This window comes from Anastrepha ludens, chromosome X, assembly GCF_028408465.1.
Source record: "Anastrepha ludens isolate Willacy chromosome X, idAnaLude1.1, whole genome shotgun sequence".
Taxonomy (NCBI): Eukaryota; Metazoa; Arthropoda; class Insecta; order Diptera; family Tephritidae; genus Anastrepha; species Anastrepha ludens.
In genome coordinates this window covers 49,878,223-49,897,894 of record NC_071503.1, presented here as the reverse complement: position 1 = coordinate 49,897,894, position 19,672 = coordinate 49,878,223, and the positions used below count along the sequence as shown (strand labels likewise).

The 19,672-nt window shown below is 35.1% G+C and overlaps 3 protein-coding genes across 3 annotated transcripts; 1 reads left to right on the top strand and 2 right to left on the bottom strand.

The window, feature by feature from the left end:
• Positions 1 to 921: 921 nt before the first annotated feature.
• Positions 922 to 1,912, bottom strand: LOC128870051 (putative nuclease HARBI1). Its single transcript, XM_054112647.1, has 3 exons — positions 1,683 to 1,912; positions 1,217 to 1,622; positions 922 to 1,156 (listed from the first exon to the last, which is right to left on the bottom strand). Exons 1-3 carry the CDS (start codon positions 1,711 to 1,713, stop codon positions 922 to 924), a joined length of 672 nt encoding a protein of 223 aa, XP_053968622.1. The 5' UTR covers positions 1,714 to 1,912.
• Positions 1,913 to 8,477: 6,565 nt separating this feature from the next.
• LOC128870049 (putative nuclease HARBI1) lies at positions 8,478 to 10,338 on the bottom strand. The gene is made up of 4 exons (XM_054112646.1): positions 10,106 to 10,338; positions 9,640 to 10,045; positions 9,353 to 9,579; positions 8,478 to 8,638 (listed from the first exon to the last, which is right to left on the bottom strand). The coding sequence occupies exons 1-4, from the start codon at positions 10,134 to 10,136 to the stop codon at positions 8,478 to 8,480; spliced, it is 825 nt and encodes a 274-aa protein (XP_053968621.1). The 5' UTR covers positions 10,137 to 10,338.
• Positions 10,339 to 13,635: 3,297 nt separating this feature from the next.
• LOC128870048 (uncharacterized) lies at positions 13,636 to 18,933 on the top strand. Its single transcript, XM_054112645.1, has one exon. The coding sequence runs from the start codon at positions 13,636 to 13,638 to the stop codon at positions 18,931 to 18,933; it is 5,298 nt and encodes a 1,765-aa protein (XP_053968620.1).
• The last annotated feature ends 739 nt before the right edge of the window (positions 18,934 to 19,672 follow it).

Sequence of the window (19,672 nt, the reverse complement as noted above, 5' to 3'; positions counted from 1 at the left end):
CAGGTATTTGTTTTATTTATATATGTAATTTTATTTGTATTTACATCTAATTGTATAATGTTAATTTCTATTTATATATGTAGGCATGCCTGATTCGGTTGATTCGCCAGCTCCATCAAATTCGCCGATATTACCTTCATGCTCCTCATTTTCAGGTGCTCCGTCTGCTTCGTTTACATTTTCGCCACCAACGTCTCCAGCACTGGACGAAGCTTCCGCACCTGCAGCAAAAACAAAAAATTCGAAAATATATGAATTAAATGAAACAATAAAATCTTGTATGACAGAAAACAATAAGTTAACTGCAGAACTAATTGAAATCGAAAAAAAAGGTTGCTGCAATTGAGGTATTGACCAAAAGTGTGGTTAGTTTCTTAGAGAGAAACTAATTAACTAAAATATTGTTATTTAATTTATATTTAAGTTTTAATGAATTGTGCCTTTTTCCAAAATGAATAAAATATTGTTATTTAATTTATATTTCAGTTTTAATGAATTGTGCCTTTTTCCAAAATGAATAAAATATTGTTATTTAATTTATATTTCAGTTTTAATGAATTGTGCCTTTTTCCAAAATGAATAAAATATTGTTATTTAATTTATATTTAAGTTTTAATGAATTGTGCCTTTTTCCAAAATGAATAAAATATTGTTATTTAATTTATATTTCAGTTTTAATGAATTGTGCCTTTTTCCAAAATGAATAAAATGTTATTTTATAAAACTATGTATTACAAATTTTATTGTTCTGGTGAAAAGTTGTTTTTCAGATTTAAACCAATTGGACTCTTTGTAGGTCGAAATATTTAAATAAATATTTGGTTTGGAGATAAAATTGTTTAAACCAAATAACCTTTTTAACCAATAAATTATGGTTAATTTAATAAAACATACGGGAGAATCTACATGAAAGAAGTTATATTACTCACTGAAATATTCCTTTAACGCATTTCTTATCGATTCTCCTTCAGATCGGTCAACTGCATTGGTGCCGTATTGAATATTGCGCCTGGAATCGCGATGCATTTCCACTAGCCAATTTTCCAAAATTAAATCCTTCTCAGCAATCAAAAAATTATGTAAAACACATGCACATGAAATAACTGTGTTTACATTTTTGATGTGGTTATCCACGCCTTTTCCAATTCTCCTAAATCTAAAATAGAACCTGTATTACCAATTTTTAAAAATATTAGAATCTCTAAGTTGTATTTACCGGGCTTTTAAATGGCCAAAAGCATTTTCCACAACACGCCGGCACTTAGACAATCTATAGTTGAATTTTTTTTGTTCGGGTGTATTGGTCACACTATGCGGATATGGCTTCATTAAATGCTGAGAGAGACGAAAAGCAGAGTCCCCTATAATATGGACTGGTATTTTTGTGGATCCATACAGCAAGCTCAATTCATCAAGAAGTGCACAACTTTGCAACTCGCGCTTTAGCGATGATTTTTCAAAAATTCCGGAGTCGTTGCATCTTCCAGGACTGCCGCAATGTATATAAACAAATCTATATTTTGCGTCTACCAAAGCCAATAGTACTACGGAATACCACCCTTTGTAGTTGTAGTAATCAATGGCTTCTTCCTTTCTTGGATGAATTTCAATATGACATCCATCTGTATAATAAAGATGCTCTTGATTAAACGTTATTTTTATCGCATTACTTATAAACCTACCTATTGCTCCAATACATTGTGGATAGCCCATTGCATTAAAATCTGCGACTCCATTCTCAATTTGCGCCCTTGTCAATGGAAAATTTTTCAAATATATTGGAGCCAAAGATGTCCCAACTTCATTGCAAAACTCGATGAGTATTTTGCAAACAGTTGCTTTGCCTACTCCAAACAAATGTCCAATTGATCTGTATTCACTAGAAGATCCTAGTGCATACAAAGCAATTGCCACGCGCTTTTTTAGTGAAATCGGATTTCGATAGTTCGTTTTTCTTTTGGCTATTTTTTCAAGTTTGCTGCACAATTTTTCAAAGCAGGATCTTTCCATTCGGAAATTATCTTTGAAAAACTTGTCCCCATTACTCTGGCAGTCTACTTCCCAAAAGGTACTGGAATGTTCCTAAAATATACATGTACATTATACACAAATAATTTATCATAAATCTGTTTACCATACCAAAGACCATACACTTTGCGAACGCATTAAATTGGCAGCAACGCTTAAAATTATTTTATTTTCCCTTAACCTTTTTTTTAAATAATATGTGACCAACTCACTATCAATTATTTTAAAATAAAATGATAAAATCAACATAACAAATTGAATTTTATGCACCATTTTATAATTTTATCAATTTTTATAATTCTTATTTCACAATGTCAACAAAAGACAGTTCAAACACAGTTTCTCCCAAACTTTCGGTGGAAACAGTTGACAGTTCTCCCAAACACAACTCCTGCAAACACCGTGTTTCCTTTTGGTGGAAACGTCGTATTAGGGTGGATCGAAAGTTGTTTGGAGAATATTTTTTTTTGAAATTTTTATTTCGGCGTATGCAGGAAAGTTTCCTCATTCAAAGACAAATGTTTATATGGAGTAAAGTCAAAATTTTGAGCGCGAATACTGCCACACGTCCTTCAAAATTCTTTCAAATGAGTAAAATTCTGACATAGTTGTAAAGAACTTCGATTGTGTTCATACAATATTACAAAAAAAAAATTGTATACCAACCTTGTTAAGCTATTTATGTGTACAAAGCTCTACAAACGAAATGTTTGTCTGTTTTCAATATTTTGCGAAATATATTGAATAATATGAAAATTCAACTGCTTTTTAATACTAAGATATCATAGTCAAGAAATCAATAACAATTCCTACATATTTATCAAAAAAGGAATAAGTGTACCAAAATATAGCATTTCAAACATTTCTTTTATTCAAATTCATTTCAAATTGTATTAAATTTCATTTTTAAGCATTAAAATTAAAATTAATCTTTACAAACACTGCAATCTTTTTTAGAGTTAAATTTTGGCATGACTTTACGAGATTCCAATCGCACTCTAATAAATCTATCTCTACTAGTTTCTCCACAAACAGCAGTTGATGATTCAGTTACCAGTTTGGCATATCTTTCTGTGGCTAGAGTGTGGCATGGGCACTTTTTTACCGTAGACAAAATTAGTGCATCCACTTTTTGGGGTGGTTGTTTGCATTCATTAAGTACATCTGTGCTTATTTTCGTTACGAGTGGTGGCTCAGTAAGTGTAACATCATTCCAGGTAATCATTTCCGTGTAGTCGTTTGTACTAAAACTAAATTTTGGTATTTTAAAAAATTGTATGCTTACACCGGTTGTTTCTCTACTCTTAAATATTTTTTCTAACGCCAAAACCATCACGTCCATTCCTTCATCAGCCAACATTGGCAACAACATGTTCTCCGGATGTCCAAAAAAAAACATTACAGAGTCCACTATCGTTTTTAGGTTTTCTGCTAGATATCTCGATCGGACTATAATTGAATGTAAATGTTTTGACCCATATATGGAACTTGGTTTAGTTTTTATTTCAAACCACATTGGCGCATAAACTTTCACAATAAAATGAACTAACATCATAAGATTTTCTGAAGGATGACTTGTTGATACATATAATCTTAAAATTTTATTCGCCATAGTAAGCCACCTGGGATGAACAATTTTTCCGGGGTTTTTCTTTGATTTCCAAATATCTAATAAATTTTTAGATACCTCCACGAAAGTGTCACTTGCAAGATTTTTAAATTGAGAAGAAGGACCATCACTACATATAACTTCTTTAATTCTTTCGCCATGATCTGCTCCAAAAATTTTATCATACAAATATGTCACGAAGGCGAATGTACTGTCTTTATCTTTTTGCTTTGTATCAGAGCATATCACAAAAGTTTTACATTGTGCCATGAAAAATGAAGCAGCGGTAAAAAGAGTAACACTTTCCCTGCTCCATAAAGCTGACTGCACCTCGTTTTGATATGCGCAAGAATAAGACATAGCAAAATCAATTTAAAGTATTCTTGCATGTTCATTATTTTTATCGCTTTGGAATGCTTGTGCTTGTACTTTTTTTATATTTATGTGATACATGACATATGGTAAGTCGGATATAAGGTTTTCGTGTAACTCTCCACAACTGATTTCTTCTGTCTTCAGTTTTACTCGTTGATCGTCTCCTTTTTTCCATTGCTTATAAATTATATTTTTTCCTGGGTCATAAGGTATTACTATTTTACTTCCATTTTTACATGTATCGCACACATTTCTCCAACAGCTTGAATCAAGGGCCGTATCACAGAGAATGTTGCTCCAGTAGGAGCTATTGTAGCTTATTTCCAAACACTTCAATTTTAGAATAAAATTCTCGTGAATCATACATTTGCACTGTTCTGATGGCGTGTCTTTTAATAACAAAACATTTTTCGGTCGTAGTGCACAAAATCTAGAAAACTCTATTTTTATGTTCGGAAACTCTTCCTAAAATATATAAAAAACTTCTTTTAAAAATAAGGTGAGGTAGTGCTTTTGTAATGTAAGTTTTTACCGTTAGTCCAACAGACCATTGTGTCCTTCATGCCCGGGCATGTATAAACAATGTCTGGACGAAAGTAAAAATCTTTCACCATTTTGGTGGTTTCTTCATCGTTAATTGGTTCATTTATAGATTTATTCCTAACGTTATCAATACTAAGTCCAAGAATTTTTGCCACACCCGCTACAACAGCCTTTTTTTAGTGGGTGAACTGGGTAGACTTCGCATACATTTCTGTACAGCCTTAGCATACGTTTGCTTACATTTATATGGAAAACATTCAGATTCGCAATCACCAACAATATTTGAGCCAGCCTCCCTGTCCTGGGTTTGGATCAACTTTTTGGCTCTTTGGACTCTCTTTTTTTCTTTTTCGTACTTCTTCCTCTTCTGTATTTCTTCCTGGGTCATGGCTTCAGTTTTTCTTTTCCTCCACTGTTTCACTCTTTCTTTTTCGTTGTTTTTGAAATCTGGACCTTTTTTTCGTTTCTCGTCTCTCCATTTTTTATAACGTGACACGCTATGGTTGTTATTATTTTCACTAATTTTCTCCATTTTTTAGGTAAAAGAAAAACTTATATGCCGTGTTCGTACGGGACAAAATTTAACGACCGAATATTGAACTTATTTGCGATGCAAACTGAAGTCAATGCTTTACAAGTAAAACGAGCACCAGTAGTTTGCTTTAAATGTAAAGTAATCGAAACAAATAAGTTACTCGTATGAGCACAAAAATAACTGTACAGTGTTAAATGCGTTCGTACGGGACATCATCGAACCATTTTTTAATAGAGCATATCTGCGTTGTTCATAAATAAACTTTTTTTTAATATTACGTTTCAAAACGTAAAAGTTTGTTCTTTTAACACCAATTATCAGTTTCACGCTATATGTCACACATAATGAGAACTAAACGCTTAAACTTGACCAAATTTCGATAGAAGAAAATACAATTTCTATGAGTTGTTTTTGTTGTAAAAAAAGATACTTCAAACCAGGGTTGGGCGTTTACAACATTTTTTGGATTGTTTACACTTACATTGTAAACAATTGTAAATAATGTAAACAATTGTAAACAAGTGTAAATAATGTAAACAATTGTAAACGTTTACCAGCATATGTCTAGAACTATATACGAACGACGTATTGAGCAAGCGCTTAATGTCTACTCTCTAGCAGCTTATTATTTGTATCCATATCATGACCAAAACAAGTTAGATCCTGATAAAACTGCAAAAGTAACGGATTTCCTTTTTAATACTATGAGTGGAGAAGCTTTGCAGGAGCTTGACCTATTTCTGAACAGAAGATCCTACTTCGGCGTATTACAGTCAAAAAACTTGAGCGAAGATGCCTGTTTATATTGGAGAATGGCATCGATAAAATATCCACATCTGGCAGAAACAGCTTTGAAATTAATCAATATACCCACCTCTTCAGCGCGAATTGAACGCTTATTTTCGAATTGGAATTTTATTCATTCAGATTTAAGGAACAGACTCTCGTTTGCAAGGTCCAAAAAGCTACTTTTTATTTAATTTCAAATGAAAATTGACCAAATCAATGAAGAATCGGACAGTGAAAATTAATAAAAATATTAAAATACTAAATATTAAAGCGTATTTTTTTATTATTTTTATTACAAGCTTGGAAAACTGTTTGAAAAATAGTGAAAATGCTTAATTAGTAGTACATAGATTGTTTCTGTTCATAAAAAAAAGCAAAAAAAAAATGAATTGTTTACAATTGTTTACAAAAAGGAATTGTTTACGTAAACAATTAGCTTGTAAACAATTTCATTGTTTACATGTAAACAATTGCTGTAAACAATGTAAACAGTTTACAGGCCCAACCCTGCTTCAAACTGAGGTCAAGTAAAAGGTCGATGTTTATAATGAAGATTGATATAATTTAAATACATTAACACAAATATAATCATCCGGAAATGCAATTTGTTCGGCGGTCGAAATTTACCATTTTCCATGGAATGCTCCCTAAGCATGTGTTAAAACTTTGTTGAATTCCTTCAACCCAACAAAATTCTTTCATTGAGAATTGGGTGAGTGAGTTTTAATATTCAAGAGGGAAAGTATGTAATAAACTTAAGAAATAAAAAGTGCATATTAACTGAAAAATTTTAGTTTAACGATTAAGCGCTGCACAGCTCATAGAAGTTTCAATATTAAATATTTGGTACTTTGGACTTCATCCGCAGGTTGAATGTATGTATGTATGTACAGTACCATAACATCCAAATAAGTCGCACTCTGGTTTCAGTGTAAGTTTCTAACTTTGCGGCTATGTACATATGTTTTTGTGCACTTTTTATCAATTGGAGAGCCACATACGTAATGAATATACTAACTTTGTATTTACCTACTATCAGAGAGCAAAAAATAATGACTTCGAAATTTTTCCTACTATCGAAATGTCCGGCAAAGAACTTTTTTATAAGCTACTTGTTGCTGTTTTTTGCATATTACTGTACGCTCCTGTCCGCACTTGACGCACAACAGCTGCGGCTGTCGAGCATTTAGAAGACATATTTACAAATATACATGGTTGCAAACATATACACGACCTGAAAAAAATTCACGATTCACCAAATATTGGCAAACATTTCTATAAGAAATATTTCAGTATTGACTATTTTGATTTGATTTGTTCAATCCTAGATGTACATTTTTGTGACCGTTGAGAAAAATTGGCATGTGGGCGTCTCGTTTTATGAATGGAAGAACTTTCCTCCTACAAATATGAATTCGAGCATATTTTTTTTTTTTTTGTGCTTTACAATATTTGAAACTGTCCAGCGCCGCCGCGACTAAAATAAGAATGGCCGCTACGGTTGCGCCTATAAATGTATTTTGATCTTGTAGTCGCTAGGCTTAGAATTTTTGCTTTGGAAACATACGCATGTAGAGGCATAAAGTGAGGGCTCTGTGTGTGCGGTTATATGTACATTATACTAAGTTTCCACCGCAGCCGCTATCGTGTTCTCTGCCGCTATCGTGTTCTTAGCGCAAACACGAAACAAAACACCTGTCAAATCCCATACAAAATTAAAACACAACTCCATACCTAAACCCACTTTTCAAAGCGTGTTTTGTTGGGTTTGCGTCTAATTTAATTATTAAGTGGTGGCAATGTTGCTCATTTTCCTCATTTATTATTGCATTCTTATCGAAATATGGCAACAATGATTGCAATTTGTCAATATGACATTTGATTGACGTTTAATATTTTTCTTGTGGTAATCGTTAAGTGGTGCGCGCAAAAATAAAATAAGTCAAATAAGCCAAATAAATCTACAATCTTTCCTCAGGAATACTGAATCAACTCGTTGCGGATAGTATAACAGGTATTTCTTTTATTTATATATGTAATTTTATTTGTATTTACATCTAATTTCATTAATATAATATTAAGCTGGCCAAAGAAGTCTACAATCTTTCCTCAGGAATACTGAATCAACTCGTTGTAATGGAAAACATTAAAAAATGTAAAACAATTTGGCTTCCTTCCGCGGGCGAAGCATTCCTTGATATATGGGGTGATAAGGCAGCTGGATTGCGAGGGCCACGCAAGAACTCGCACATATATACGGAGATGGCTCAGTCGCTGGGAGTGCTTGGACATGAGGTCCGTCCAGTTGACGTGAAATATAAAATCCACAATTTCACAATGAAATATAGGTAAGGCATATAATATATTATTTCATTAAAGTAATTTTGTTACAGCCTCAAAATTTCCTTTGCAGAAAATGCAAAGCAGAGCAGGGGACAGGATGTTCTCCTGCTTCTTGGAAGCACTATCGGAGGGTGCACCAAATAATAGGAACGGATAGAGTGAATAATGTTGATGCGGTCGTTGTCGATAGTATAACAGGTATTTGTTTTATTTATATATGTAATTTTATTTGTATTTACATCTAATTGTATAATGTTAATTTCTATTTATATATGTAGGCATGCCTGATTCGGTTGATTCGCCAGCTCCATCAAATTCGCCGATATTACCTTCATGCTCCTCATTTTCAGGTGCTCCGTCTGCTTCGTTTACATTTTCGCCACCAACATCTCCAGCACTGGACGAAGCTTCCGCACCTGCAGCAAAAACAAAAAATTCGAAAATATATGAATTAAACGAAACAATAAAATCTTGTATGACAGAAAACAATAAGTTAACTGCAGAACTAATTGAAATCGAAAAAAAAAGGTTGCTGCAATTGAGGTATTGACCAAAAGTGTGGTTAGTTTCTTAGAGAGAAACTAATTAACTAAAATATTGTTATTTAATTTATATTTAAGTTTTAATGAATTGTGCCTTTTTCCAAAATGAATAAAATATTGTTATTTAATTTATATTTCAGTTTTAATGAATTGTGCCTTTTTCCAAAATGAATAAAATATTGTTATTTAATTTATATTTAAGTTTTAATGAATTGTGCCTTTTTCCAAAATGAATAAAATATTGTTATTTAATTTATATTTAAGTTTTAATGAATTGTGCCTTTTTCCAAAATGAATAAAATATTGTTATTTAATTTATATTTCAGTTTTAATGAATTGTGCCTTTTTCCAAAATGAATAAAATGTTATTTTATAAAACTAATATATGTATTACAAATTTTATTGTTCTGGTGAAAAGTTGTTTTTCAGATTTAAACCAATTGGACTCTTTGTAGGTCGAAATATTTAAATAAATATTTGGTTTGAAGATAAAATTGTTTAAACCAAATAACCTTTTTAACCAATAAATTATGGTTAATTTAATAAAACATACGGGAGAATCTACATGAAAGAAGTTATATTACTCACTGAAATATTCCTTTAACGCATTTCTTATCGATTCTCCTTCAGATCGGTCAACTGCATTGGTGCCGTATTGAATATTGCGCCTGGAATCGCGATGCATTTCCACTAGCCAATTTTCCAAAATTAAATCCTTCTCAGCAATCAAAAAATTATGTAAAACACATGCACATGAAATAACTGTGTTTACATTTTTGATGTGGTTATCCACGCCTTTTCCAATTCTCCTAAATCTAAAATAGAACCTGTATTACCAATTTTTAAAAATATTAGAATCTCTAAGTTGTATTTACCGGGCTTTTAAATGGCCAAAAGCATTTTCCACAACACGCCGGCACTTAGACAATCTATAGTTGAATTTTTTTTGTTCGGGTGTATTGGTCACACTATGCGGATATGGCTTCATTAAATGCTGAGAGAGACGAAAAGCAGAGTCCCCTATAATATGGACTGGTATTTTTGTGGATCCATACAGCAAGCTCAATTCATCAAGAAGTGCACAACTTTGCAACTCGCGCTTTAGCGATGATTTTTCAAAAATTCCGGAGTCGTTGCATCTTCCAGGACTGCCGCAATGTATATAAACAAATCTATATTTTGCGTCTACCAAAGCCAATAGTACTACGGAATACCACCCTTTGTAGTTGTAGTAATCAATGGCTTCTTCCTTTCTTGGATGAATTTCAATATGACATCCATCTGTATAATAAAGATGCTCTTGATTAAACGTTATTTTTATCGCATTACTTATAAACCTACCTATTGCTCCAATACATTGTGGATAGCCCATTGCATTAAAATCTGCGACTCCATTCTCAATTTGCGCCCTTGTCAATGGAAAATTTTTCAAATATATTGGAGCCAAAGATGTCCCAACTTCATTGCAAAACTCGATGAGTATTTTGCAAACAGTTGCTTTGCCTACTCCAAACAAATGTCCAATTGATCTGTATTCACTAGAAGATCCTAGTGCATACAAAGCAATTGCCACGCGCTTTTTTAGTGAAATCGGATTTCGATAGTTCGTTTTTCTTTTGGCTATTTTTTCAAGTTTGCTGCACAATTTTTCAAAGCAGGATCTTTCCATTCGGAAATTATCTTTGAAAAACTTGTCCCCATTACTCTGGCAGTCTACTTCCCAAAAGGTACTGGAATGTTCCTAAAATATACATGTACATTATACACAAATAATTTATCATAAATCTGTTCACCATACCAAAGACCATACACTTTGCGAACGCATTAAATTGGCAGCAACGCTTAAAATTATTTTATTTTCCCTTAACCTTTTTTTTAAATAATATGTGACCAACTCACTATCAATTATTTTAAAATAAAATGATAAAATCAACATAACAAATTGAATTTTATGCACCATTTTATAATTTTATCAATTTTTATAATTCTTATTTCACAATGTCAACAAAAGACAGTTCAAACACAGTTTCTCCCAAACTTTCGGTGGAAACAGTTGACAGTTCTCCCAAACACAACTCCTGCAAACACCGTGTTTGCTTTTGGTGGAAACGTCGTATTAGGGTGGATCGAAAGTTGTATGGAGAATATTTTTTTTTTGAAATTTTTATTTCGGCGTATGCAGGAAAGTTTCCTCATTCAAAGACAAATGTTTATATGGAGTAAAGTCAAAATTTTGAGCGCGAATACTGCCACACGTCCTTCAAAATTCTTTCAAATGAGTAAAATTCTGACATAGTTGTAAAGAACTTCGATTGTGTTCATACAATATTACAAAAAAAAAAATTGTATACCAACCTTGTTAAGCTATTTATGTGTACAAAGCTCTACAAACGAAATGTTTGTCTGTTTTCAATATTTTGCGAAATATATTGAATAATATGAAAATTCAACTGCTTTTTAATACTAAGATATCATAGTCAAGAAATCAATAACAATTCCTACATATTTATCAAAAAAGGAATAAGTGTACCAAAATATAGCATTTCAAACATTTCTTTTATTCAAATTCATTTCAAATTGTATTAAATTTCATTTTTAAGCATTAAAATTAAAATTAATCTTTACAAACACTGCAATCTTTTTTAGAGTTAAATTTTGGCATGACTTTACGAGATTCCAATCGCACTCTAATAAATCTATCTCTACTAGTTTCTCCACAAACAGCAGTTGATGATTCAGTTACCAGTTTGGCATATCTTTCTGTGGCTAGAGTGTGGCATGGGCACTTTTTTACCGTAGACAAAATTAGTGCATCCACTTTTTGGGGTGGTTGTTTGCATTCATTAAGTACATCTGTGCTTATTTTCGTTACGAGTGGTGGCTCAGTAAGTGTAACATCATTCCAGGTAATCATTTCCGTGTAGTCGTTTGTACTAAAACTAAATTTTGGTATTTTAAAAAATTGTATGCTTACACCGGTTGTTTCTCTACTCTTAAATATTTTTTCTAACGCCAAAACCATCACGTCCATTCCTTCATCAGCCAACATTGGCAACAACATGTTCTCCGGATGTCCAAAAAAAAACATTACAGAGTCCACTATCGTTTTTAGGTTTTCTGCTAGATATCTCGATCGGACTATAATTGAATGTAAATGTTTTGACCCATATATGGAACTTGGTTTAGTTTTTATTTCAAACCACATTGGCGCATAAACTTTCACAATAAAATGAACTAACATCATAAGATTTTCTGAAGGATGACTTGTTGATACATATAATCTTAAAATTTTATTCGCCATAGTAAGCCACCTGGGATGAACAATTTTTCCGGGGTTTTTCTTTGATTTCCAAATATCTAATAAATTTTTAGATACCTCCACGAAAGTGTCACTTGCAAGATTTTTAAATTGAGAAGAAGGACCATCACTACATATAACTTCTTTAATTCTTTCGCCATGATCTGCTCCAAAAATTTTATCATACAAATATGTCACGAAGGCGAATGTACTGTCTTTATCTTTTTGCTTTGTATCAGAGCATATCACAAAAGTTTTACATTGTGCCATGAAAAATGAAGCAGCGGTAAAAAGAGTAACACTTTCCCTGCTCCATAAAGCTGACTGCACCTCGTTTTGATATGCGCAAGAATAAGACATAGCAAAATCAATTTAAAGTATTCTTGCATGTTCATTATTTTTATCGCTTTGGAATGCTTGTGCTTGTACTTTTTTTATATTTATGTGATACATGACATATGGTAAGTCGGATATAAGGTTTTCGTGTAACTCTCCACAACTGATTTCTTCTGTCTTCAGTTTTACTCGTTGATCGTCTCCTTTTTTCCATTGCTTATAAATTATATTTTTTCCTGGGTCATAAGGTATTACTATTTTACTTCCATTTTTACATGTATCGCACACATTTCTCCAACAGCTTGAATCAAGGGCCGTATCACAGAGAATGTTGCTCCAGTAGGAGCTATTGTAGCTTATTTCCAAACACTTCAATTTTAGAATAAAATTCTCGTGAATCATACATTTGCACTGTTCTGATGGCGTGTCTTTTAATAACAAAACATTTTTCGGTCGTAGTGCACAAAATCTAGAAAACTCTATTTTTATGTTCGGAAACTCTTCCTAAAATATATAAAAAACTTCTGTATGCAGCAGGAATCTGCATAAACCCCCATTTAGTTTAAGTTATAGAAAATACTTTGTATTATTCCTACAGGCACTCTTTCTTTGTTATACCTACAGGCATTCCTTCTAAAATAACAGTAGAAACATCCGATCTCTGTAACCGTACCAAAAATTAGCATGTACATACATATAATATTGTTATCATATTTGTTTTTCCATCTGTATTTTTCGTTAAGCTAACAGTGCCTGCTTTGCAGATTTGATACTATAAATAAGGTTGCGAAAATACATTGCACCCTCTTCTACTTGGTGCGTGAACAAATCCACACATTGTTTTTCACTCGGAAAAAATAACTAACAGGATTAAGAAAATACTTAATTCCTCAAAACATTTGGTGACCCCGACGTGATCGAATAAATCATAATATACATATATAATTATTCGATTAACCGCATCGTATTAGAATTTTCGTATCCCAAGTAGAAGTAATTTCGGTACGCATATTTGTACGCACATAGTTTAAAACATATGTACATTTTCGTCGCGGCCGTCAGTGTTTGTATACCCATTTACACAAGTACAGCTATCGAAGGCAAACAGGTTGTTTTTCGCCTAAAATAAAGACATTTGGTGTTTTTTCTATTAACTGTTAACGATTAGTACAAACATAAAGACAATTAGTGCAGTGAAAAGTAAATAGAACTCAACAAAAGAAAATATATTTATAAAATGCCGAAAGAGTGTAAATCGTCTGATGAGAATCCTGGTGTAGCAGGTGAAATCGCTTTCTACAAAAAGGAAGGCAATGCGTTTCAACGCCAGCTAGATAATCTCAATAGCTTCCTTACGAACGAGCAGCTAAAAAACTTAGATGAGGCTGAACTTTCTGCGCGACTTAAACATGCTGAGCGTTTGCAGGCAAACTTCGAAAATGCACGATCAACACTTAGGCGATTGGACCGCAAGGAATTTGAGTCTGATGCTGACGAAAATTTCTCCAAAGTGTATATTGAGGTAGAGGCAAAAATTAATCGTTGGCTGAATACAAAACATAAGTCATCTGGCGCGCACTCTTCAACACTACGACAGTTCTCTTGGGACGACATTACGCCGCAGCAGTTACAACGACGATCCAGGCTACCTGAGCTCAAAATTCCAATTTTTAGTGGCTCCTATCTCGACTGGCCATCGTTTTTCAGCACGTTTACTTCAGCAATAGACAAAGACGTGGAGATGTCCAAATTAGAAAAAATGCAGTACTTGATCACCAGTCTCAGTGATGCAGCTTTAGACACTGTGCGCTCACTCGAGCCCAGTGAAGAGAATTACGACAAAGCTTTAGATTTATTAAAAGTACGTTTTGATAATAAATTACTTCATTTCCAGGCACACATAAAGGCAATTTTCGGGCTACAAGGTATGGAAATGGGCGCATCAGATGGGTTACGAAAATTAAGCGATCAAGTAAATGCACATCTTCGAGCGCTGCAAACTTTAGCAACTACTGAAGATATATATAATGGCTTACTCATTCACCTCATCACAAGCAAACTGGATCGACAAACGCACGAAAAATGGGAAGAGAACTTATCTGCACACAAATTACCTACATGGACTGATATGTCAACGTTTTTGGAAAGAAGATGCCGCATGATGGAGAATTTGGAAAACGCTATGGTCATACAGGCACCTAGCAAACAGGTGAAAAATATTGTATCTCAAGCAAAATCAAAAGCAAGCGTACTCGTTACTGTAGGTGGTGGCAAGCCCACTCCACTCTGTATTTTTTGTGATTCCAAAGAGCATTTCATTACTGGTTGCACTTCGTTTTTGAATCTTTCTCCAAATTTGCGTTATAAGGAAGCAAAAAAATTTCATTTGTGCTTAAATTGCCTACGCAAGGGTCACACTATCAAGCAATGCAAATCTGGCAATTGCAGGTATTGCCAAGCAAAACATAACACTTTACTGCATTTAAATGGCAAGCAAGATAGTGTACCAAAACCGATTGTGGCATCGCCTGTACCAAATAGCCAGGTTACAACATCGCAATCAGCATTAACATCATTAGTTGCAAGTCCCAAACCTTTAGCCTTGAAAAATGTGTCTAACAATTGTGTGCTGTTAGCAACGGCCATCATTTTAGTAAAAAATCGTGCAGGCACATTAATTCCTTGTCGCGCTATTTTAGACTCTGCGTCTCAATTAAATTTCATTACATCCCGGTTAGCAAATCAACTTCAACTTCGGTCTCATCATTCACCAGTTTTAGTATCTGGCATTGGAGAATCGAGTCTCAATGCAGACAGATGCGTCGACATATTTGCCCAAGCGCATGATGGTCGGTTTTCGACATCGTTCACAGCTTTAATAACACAAAGCATAACAGACTATCAGCCGAATTTTGATATCAGCATTGAGGGGTGGAACATACCAAACAACATTAATTTAGCTGACCCATCATTCTTCAAAGCAAACCGTATTGATGTTTTGATCGGTGCGGAATTATTCTACGACTTAATTTGCGTTGGACAATTTAGAATTGCTGATCACCTACCAACACTGCAAAAAACTAAGTTGGGCTGGGTAGTTTCTGGAGGCGTATCACATATCAGTAATAAATTAATAACTCTTTCGGCATTCAGAAATTTAACACCGCCACATGATAGTGCTGATACACTTTCAAACATTGTTAAACGCTTTTGGGAGGTCGAAAATGGTTTCGATTCTACTCCAGCATTATCAGAAGAGGACGCTTTTTGTGAGCAGCATTTCATACAAAATTTTCTTCGTTTGCCTTCAGGGGACTACTCAGTTAGACTACCACCTAAATCCGATCTTGATGCTCTTGGTGAATCGCATTATCTTGCTTTACGTAGATTCAGGACGCTAGAAATAAAACTCCAAAAGGATGAATCCACAAAACTTTTATATTCGGCATTTATGCAGGAGTATAAGGACCTTGGTCATATGTCGCTGGCATCATTTCAAGCAGACAAACCAGTTTACTACTTACCGCATCACTGCGTTAAAAAGCAAGACAGTACCACTACAAAACTGCGCGTGGTTTTTGATGGGTCCGCTAAAACTACTTCAGGGTATTCGCTAAACGATTTGTTGCTACCAGGGCCAATCATTCAGCCAAAACTTTTTAACATCTTGCTTCGCTTTAGACTTTTCAAAGTTGCACTACTTGGCGACATATGTAAAATGTATCGCTGCATTAAAATGAGTAGCCCTGATGATCAGTTGCAGTGCATTCTTTGGCGCGATGACCCATCTGAGCAAATCAAGACATACAAGTTAAACACGGTCACATATGGAACGAGGCCTGCTGCTTTCCTAGCTATTCGAGCTATGCATCAGCTTACATTTGATGAGGAGGAATCATTTCCAGTCGGCGCTAAAATCATTCGAAGAGATTTTTACGTGGATGATTTGATATCTGGTGGCGATTCAATCGAGGAGGTCATACAAATGAAGCAAGAGATCAGACAGCTACTTCTACGAGGAGGCTTTCCAATTCGAAAATGGTGTTCTAATGAAGTTGATGTTTTGAAAGATGAAGACGAAAGTAATTGCGAAAAATTCATAAAGTTTCATGATGGTACAGATGTGACAAAGGCACTTGGCCTTGTGTGGGAACGTATCTCAGACAACTTTCTATTCAGTTTCACGCCAATCTTGAATTCGCAGAAAATAACAAAGCGATCTATTCTTTCAGTCATAGCGCGGTTCTACGATCCACTTGGCTTAATATGCCCAGTTATCACAAAGCTGAAGATCTTCATGCAAGCCTTATGGAAGGAAAAACTGGTTTGGGACGAAAGCCTGCCGCAATCGCTACAGTCCATTTGGTTGGACTTGTGTGGTCAACTTTCATTCGTTAGCAATCTTCATTTTCCACGATACGTGCTTGCACTGCAAGCCCGCGTTCAAATTCATGCCTTTTGTGATGCCAGTCTATCCGCTTATGGTGCTTGTGTTTACACACGCGTTGAAAAGCACGGCGTCAACAAAATACATCTTCTATGTTCCAAGTCCAGAGTTGCACCTTTGAAGTCGATCACGGTTCCGAAACTCGAGTTGTCTGCTGCGTTGTTGTTAGCGGAATTGGTTTCAAATATTTTGGAAAATAGCCAACTATCATATGAGTGCCATTGTTGGTCGGATTCAATGGTTGTATTGTCGTGGCTACGATCTGCTCCCAGTAATTTTAACATATTCGTATCAAATCGCGTAGCTAAAATACAATCGCTTACATCAGGTATGACCTGGCATCACGTTCCAACCGAACTGAATCCTGCGGATATTCTTTCGCGCGGCTGCACTCCAAAAGAGCTTCTAAATAACACCCTATGGGCTAATGGACCTTCATTCCTCCAATTTGATTCAGCGCATTGGCCAAGCAATATGGATTTCTTATCTAATCTTCCAGAAAGACGGCGCCATGTTTTAATTGCTGCAACTCAAATGGACGAAACTTACGGTTGCAAGTTCCAAAATTCATTCAGCAAGTTACAGCGCGTGTTTGCGTACGTTTACAAATTTCGCCACATTAAATCAAAACGAACTTTACCATCAGCTGGATTTCTCACAGTCGACGACATTAAAGGCGGTACACTGCTGCTAATCAGGCATATCCAGCAAGTGCACTTCGCATCAGAATACAAAATACTGAAAGAAAACAAACAGTTGCCTTCCTGCAACCATTTACTGTCACTCAATCCATTTATCGACGACTTTGGTTCATTACGCGTTGGAGGGCGGCTCTATAATTCGAATTTAGAATTCGAGGCAAAACACCCACTTTTGCTACCTAAACAGCATCCAGTCACTTCCGCACTCATTAAATTCTATCATCGTAAACTATTGCATGCAGGACCGCAGAGCTTATTAGCATCAATTCGTCAGCAGTTTTGGCCTATTGGTGGGCGCAAAACAGTTTCAAAAATCATTAATAAATGCTTGAGGTGCTTCCGCCTTAAGCCCAGGGTACTGCAGCAAATTATGGGTCAACTTCCAACAGACCGTGTGAGACCATCTAGACCTTTTATTACAACAGGTGTTGACTATTGTGGACCACTCCAGTACAAATGTGAGGTGCGCAACCGGCCACCCGTGAAATGCTACGTATGTATCTTTGTTTGTTTTTCAACGAAAGCATGTCATCTTGAACTTGTCCAAGATTTATCGACGTCATCGTTCATTGCTGCACTCAAACGATTTATCAGCATTAGAGGCAAGCCAAACACTATTTGGTCTGATAACGCTACAAATTTTGTTGGGGCAAAAAATGAGCTAGAAGAGCTGCGAAAACTATTCGCCGATCAAAATCACAATAGAGCAGTAGCTGAAGCTTGCATTGAAAATCAAATTGATTGGAAATTTATTCCTCCCCGCTCGCCCCATTTTGGCGGCTTATGGGAAGCTGCGGTCAAGTCCGCAAAACTTCATTTCTATCGCACCGTTGGCGTCTCTATTTTAACCTTCGATGAGCTTCGCACTCTCATTTGTGAAATTTCTGCTATTTTAAATTCTCGTCCCCTTTGTCCAATTACAGAAAATCCAGACGATCTTGACGTGCTTACACCAGCGCACTTTCTCATTGGTGGGTCATTTACAGCCATAGAAGAACCAATTGTTACGCATCTAAATATGAACCGTCTAAGCCGGTGGCAGCGAATTTGTCAGATGCAGCAAATCTTTTGGCAAAGGTGGAGCACTGCGTATCTATCATTACTGCAAGAGAGGTGTAAGTGGCGAAACCCTATGGCAAACATACAACAAGGTGCTATGGTGCTTTTAAAGGATGACAATCAACCGCCTTTAAAATGGAGTCTGGGTCGGGTTGAACACACCTTCAGTGGCGCTGACGGATATGTTAGAGCAGCGATCATTAAAACAGCAAATGGGCCAGTAAAACGAGCTATAACTAAGATTGCAGCACTTCCGGTTGAAACAGATTTGGTTGAAAGCCTACACCTTCCAACGGGGGGAGTATGTATGCAGCAGGAATCTGCATAAACCCCCATTTAGTTTAAGTTATAGAAAATACTTTGTATTATTCCTACAGGCACTCTTTCTTTGTTATACCTACAGGCATTCCTTCTAAAATAACAGTAGAAACATCCGATCTCTGTAACCGTACCAAAAATTAGCATGTACATACATATAATATTGTTATCATATTTGTTTTTCCATCTGTATTTTTCGTTAAGCTAACAGTGCCTGCTTTGCAGATTTGATACTATAAATAAGGTTGCGAAAATACATTGCACTCTCTTCTACTTGGTGCGTGTACAAATCCACACATTGTTTTTCACTCGGAAAAAATAACTAACAGGATTAAGAAAATACTTGATTCCTCAAAACAACTTCTTTTAAAAATAAGGTGAGGTAGTGCTTTTGTAATGTAAGTTTTTACCGTTAGTCCAACAGACCATTGTGTCCTTCATGCCCGGGCATGTATAAACAATGTCTGGACGAAAGTAAAAATCTTTCACCATTTTGGTGGTTTCTTCATCGTTAATTGGTTCATTTATAGATTTATTCCTAACGTTATCAATACTAAGTCCAAGAATTTTTGCCACACCCGCTACAACAGCCTTTTTTTAGTGGGTGAACTGGGTAGACTTCGCATACATTTCTGTACAGCCTTAGCATACGTTTGCTTACATTTATATGGAAAACATTCAGATTCGCAATCACCAACAATATTTGAGCCAGCCTCCCTGTCCTGGGTTTGGATCAACTTTTTGGCTCT

What these genes read in the sequence shown, in the direction of transcription:
- LOC128870051 (XM_054112647.1), bottom strand. Translation starts at nt 1,713, where the DNA reads ATGGGCTATCCACAATGTATTGGAGCAATAG. An exon ending in ACAATGTATTGGAGCAATAG is followed by an intron (nt 1,623 to 1,682) that starts GTAGGTTTATAA and finishes TTTATTATACAG; the next exon opens with ATGGATGTCATATTGAAATT. An exon ending in TTTGGCCATTTAAAAGCCCG is followed by an intron (nt 1,157 to 1,216) that starts GTAAATACAACT and finishes GTTCTATTTTAG; the next exon opens with ATTTAGGAGAATTGGAAAAG.
- LOC128870049 (XM_054112646.1), bottom strand. Translation starts at nt 10,136, where the DNA reads ATGGGCTATCCACAATGTATTGGAGCAATAG. An exon ending in ACAATGTATTGGAGCAATAG is followed by an intron (nt 10,046 to 10,105) that starts GTAGGTTTATAA and finishes TTTATTATACAG; the next exon opens with ATGGATGTCATATTGAAATT. An exon ending in TGCGTTAAAGGAATATTTCA is followed by an intron (nt 8,639 to 9,352) that starts GTGAGTAATATA and finishes TTTTTGCTGCAG; the next exon opens with GTGCGGAAGCTTCGTCCAGT.
- LOC128870048 (XM_054112645.1), top strand. Translation starts at nt 13,636, where the DNA reads ATGCCGAAAGAGTGTAAATCGTCTGATGAGAATCCTGGTGTAGCAGGT.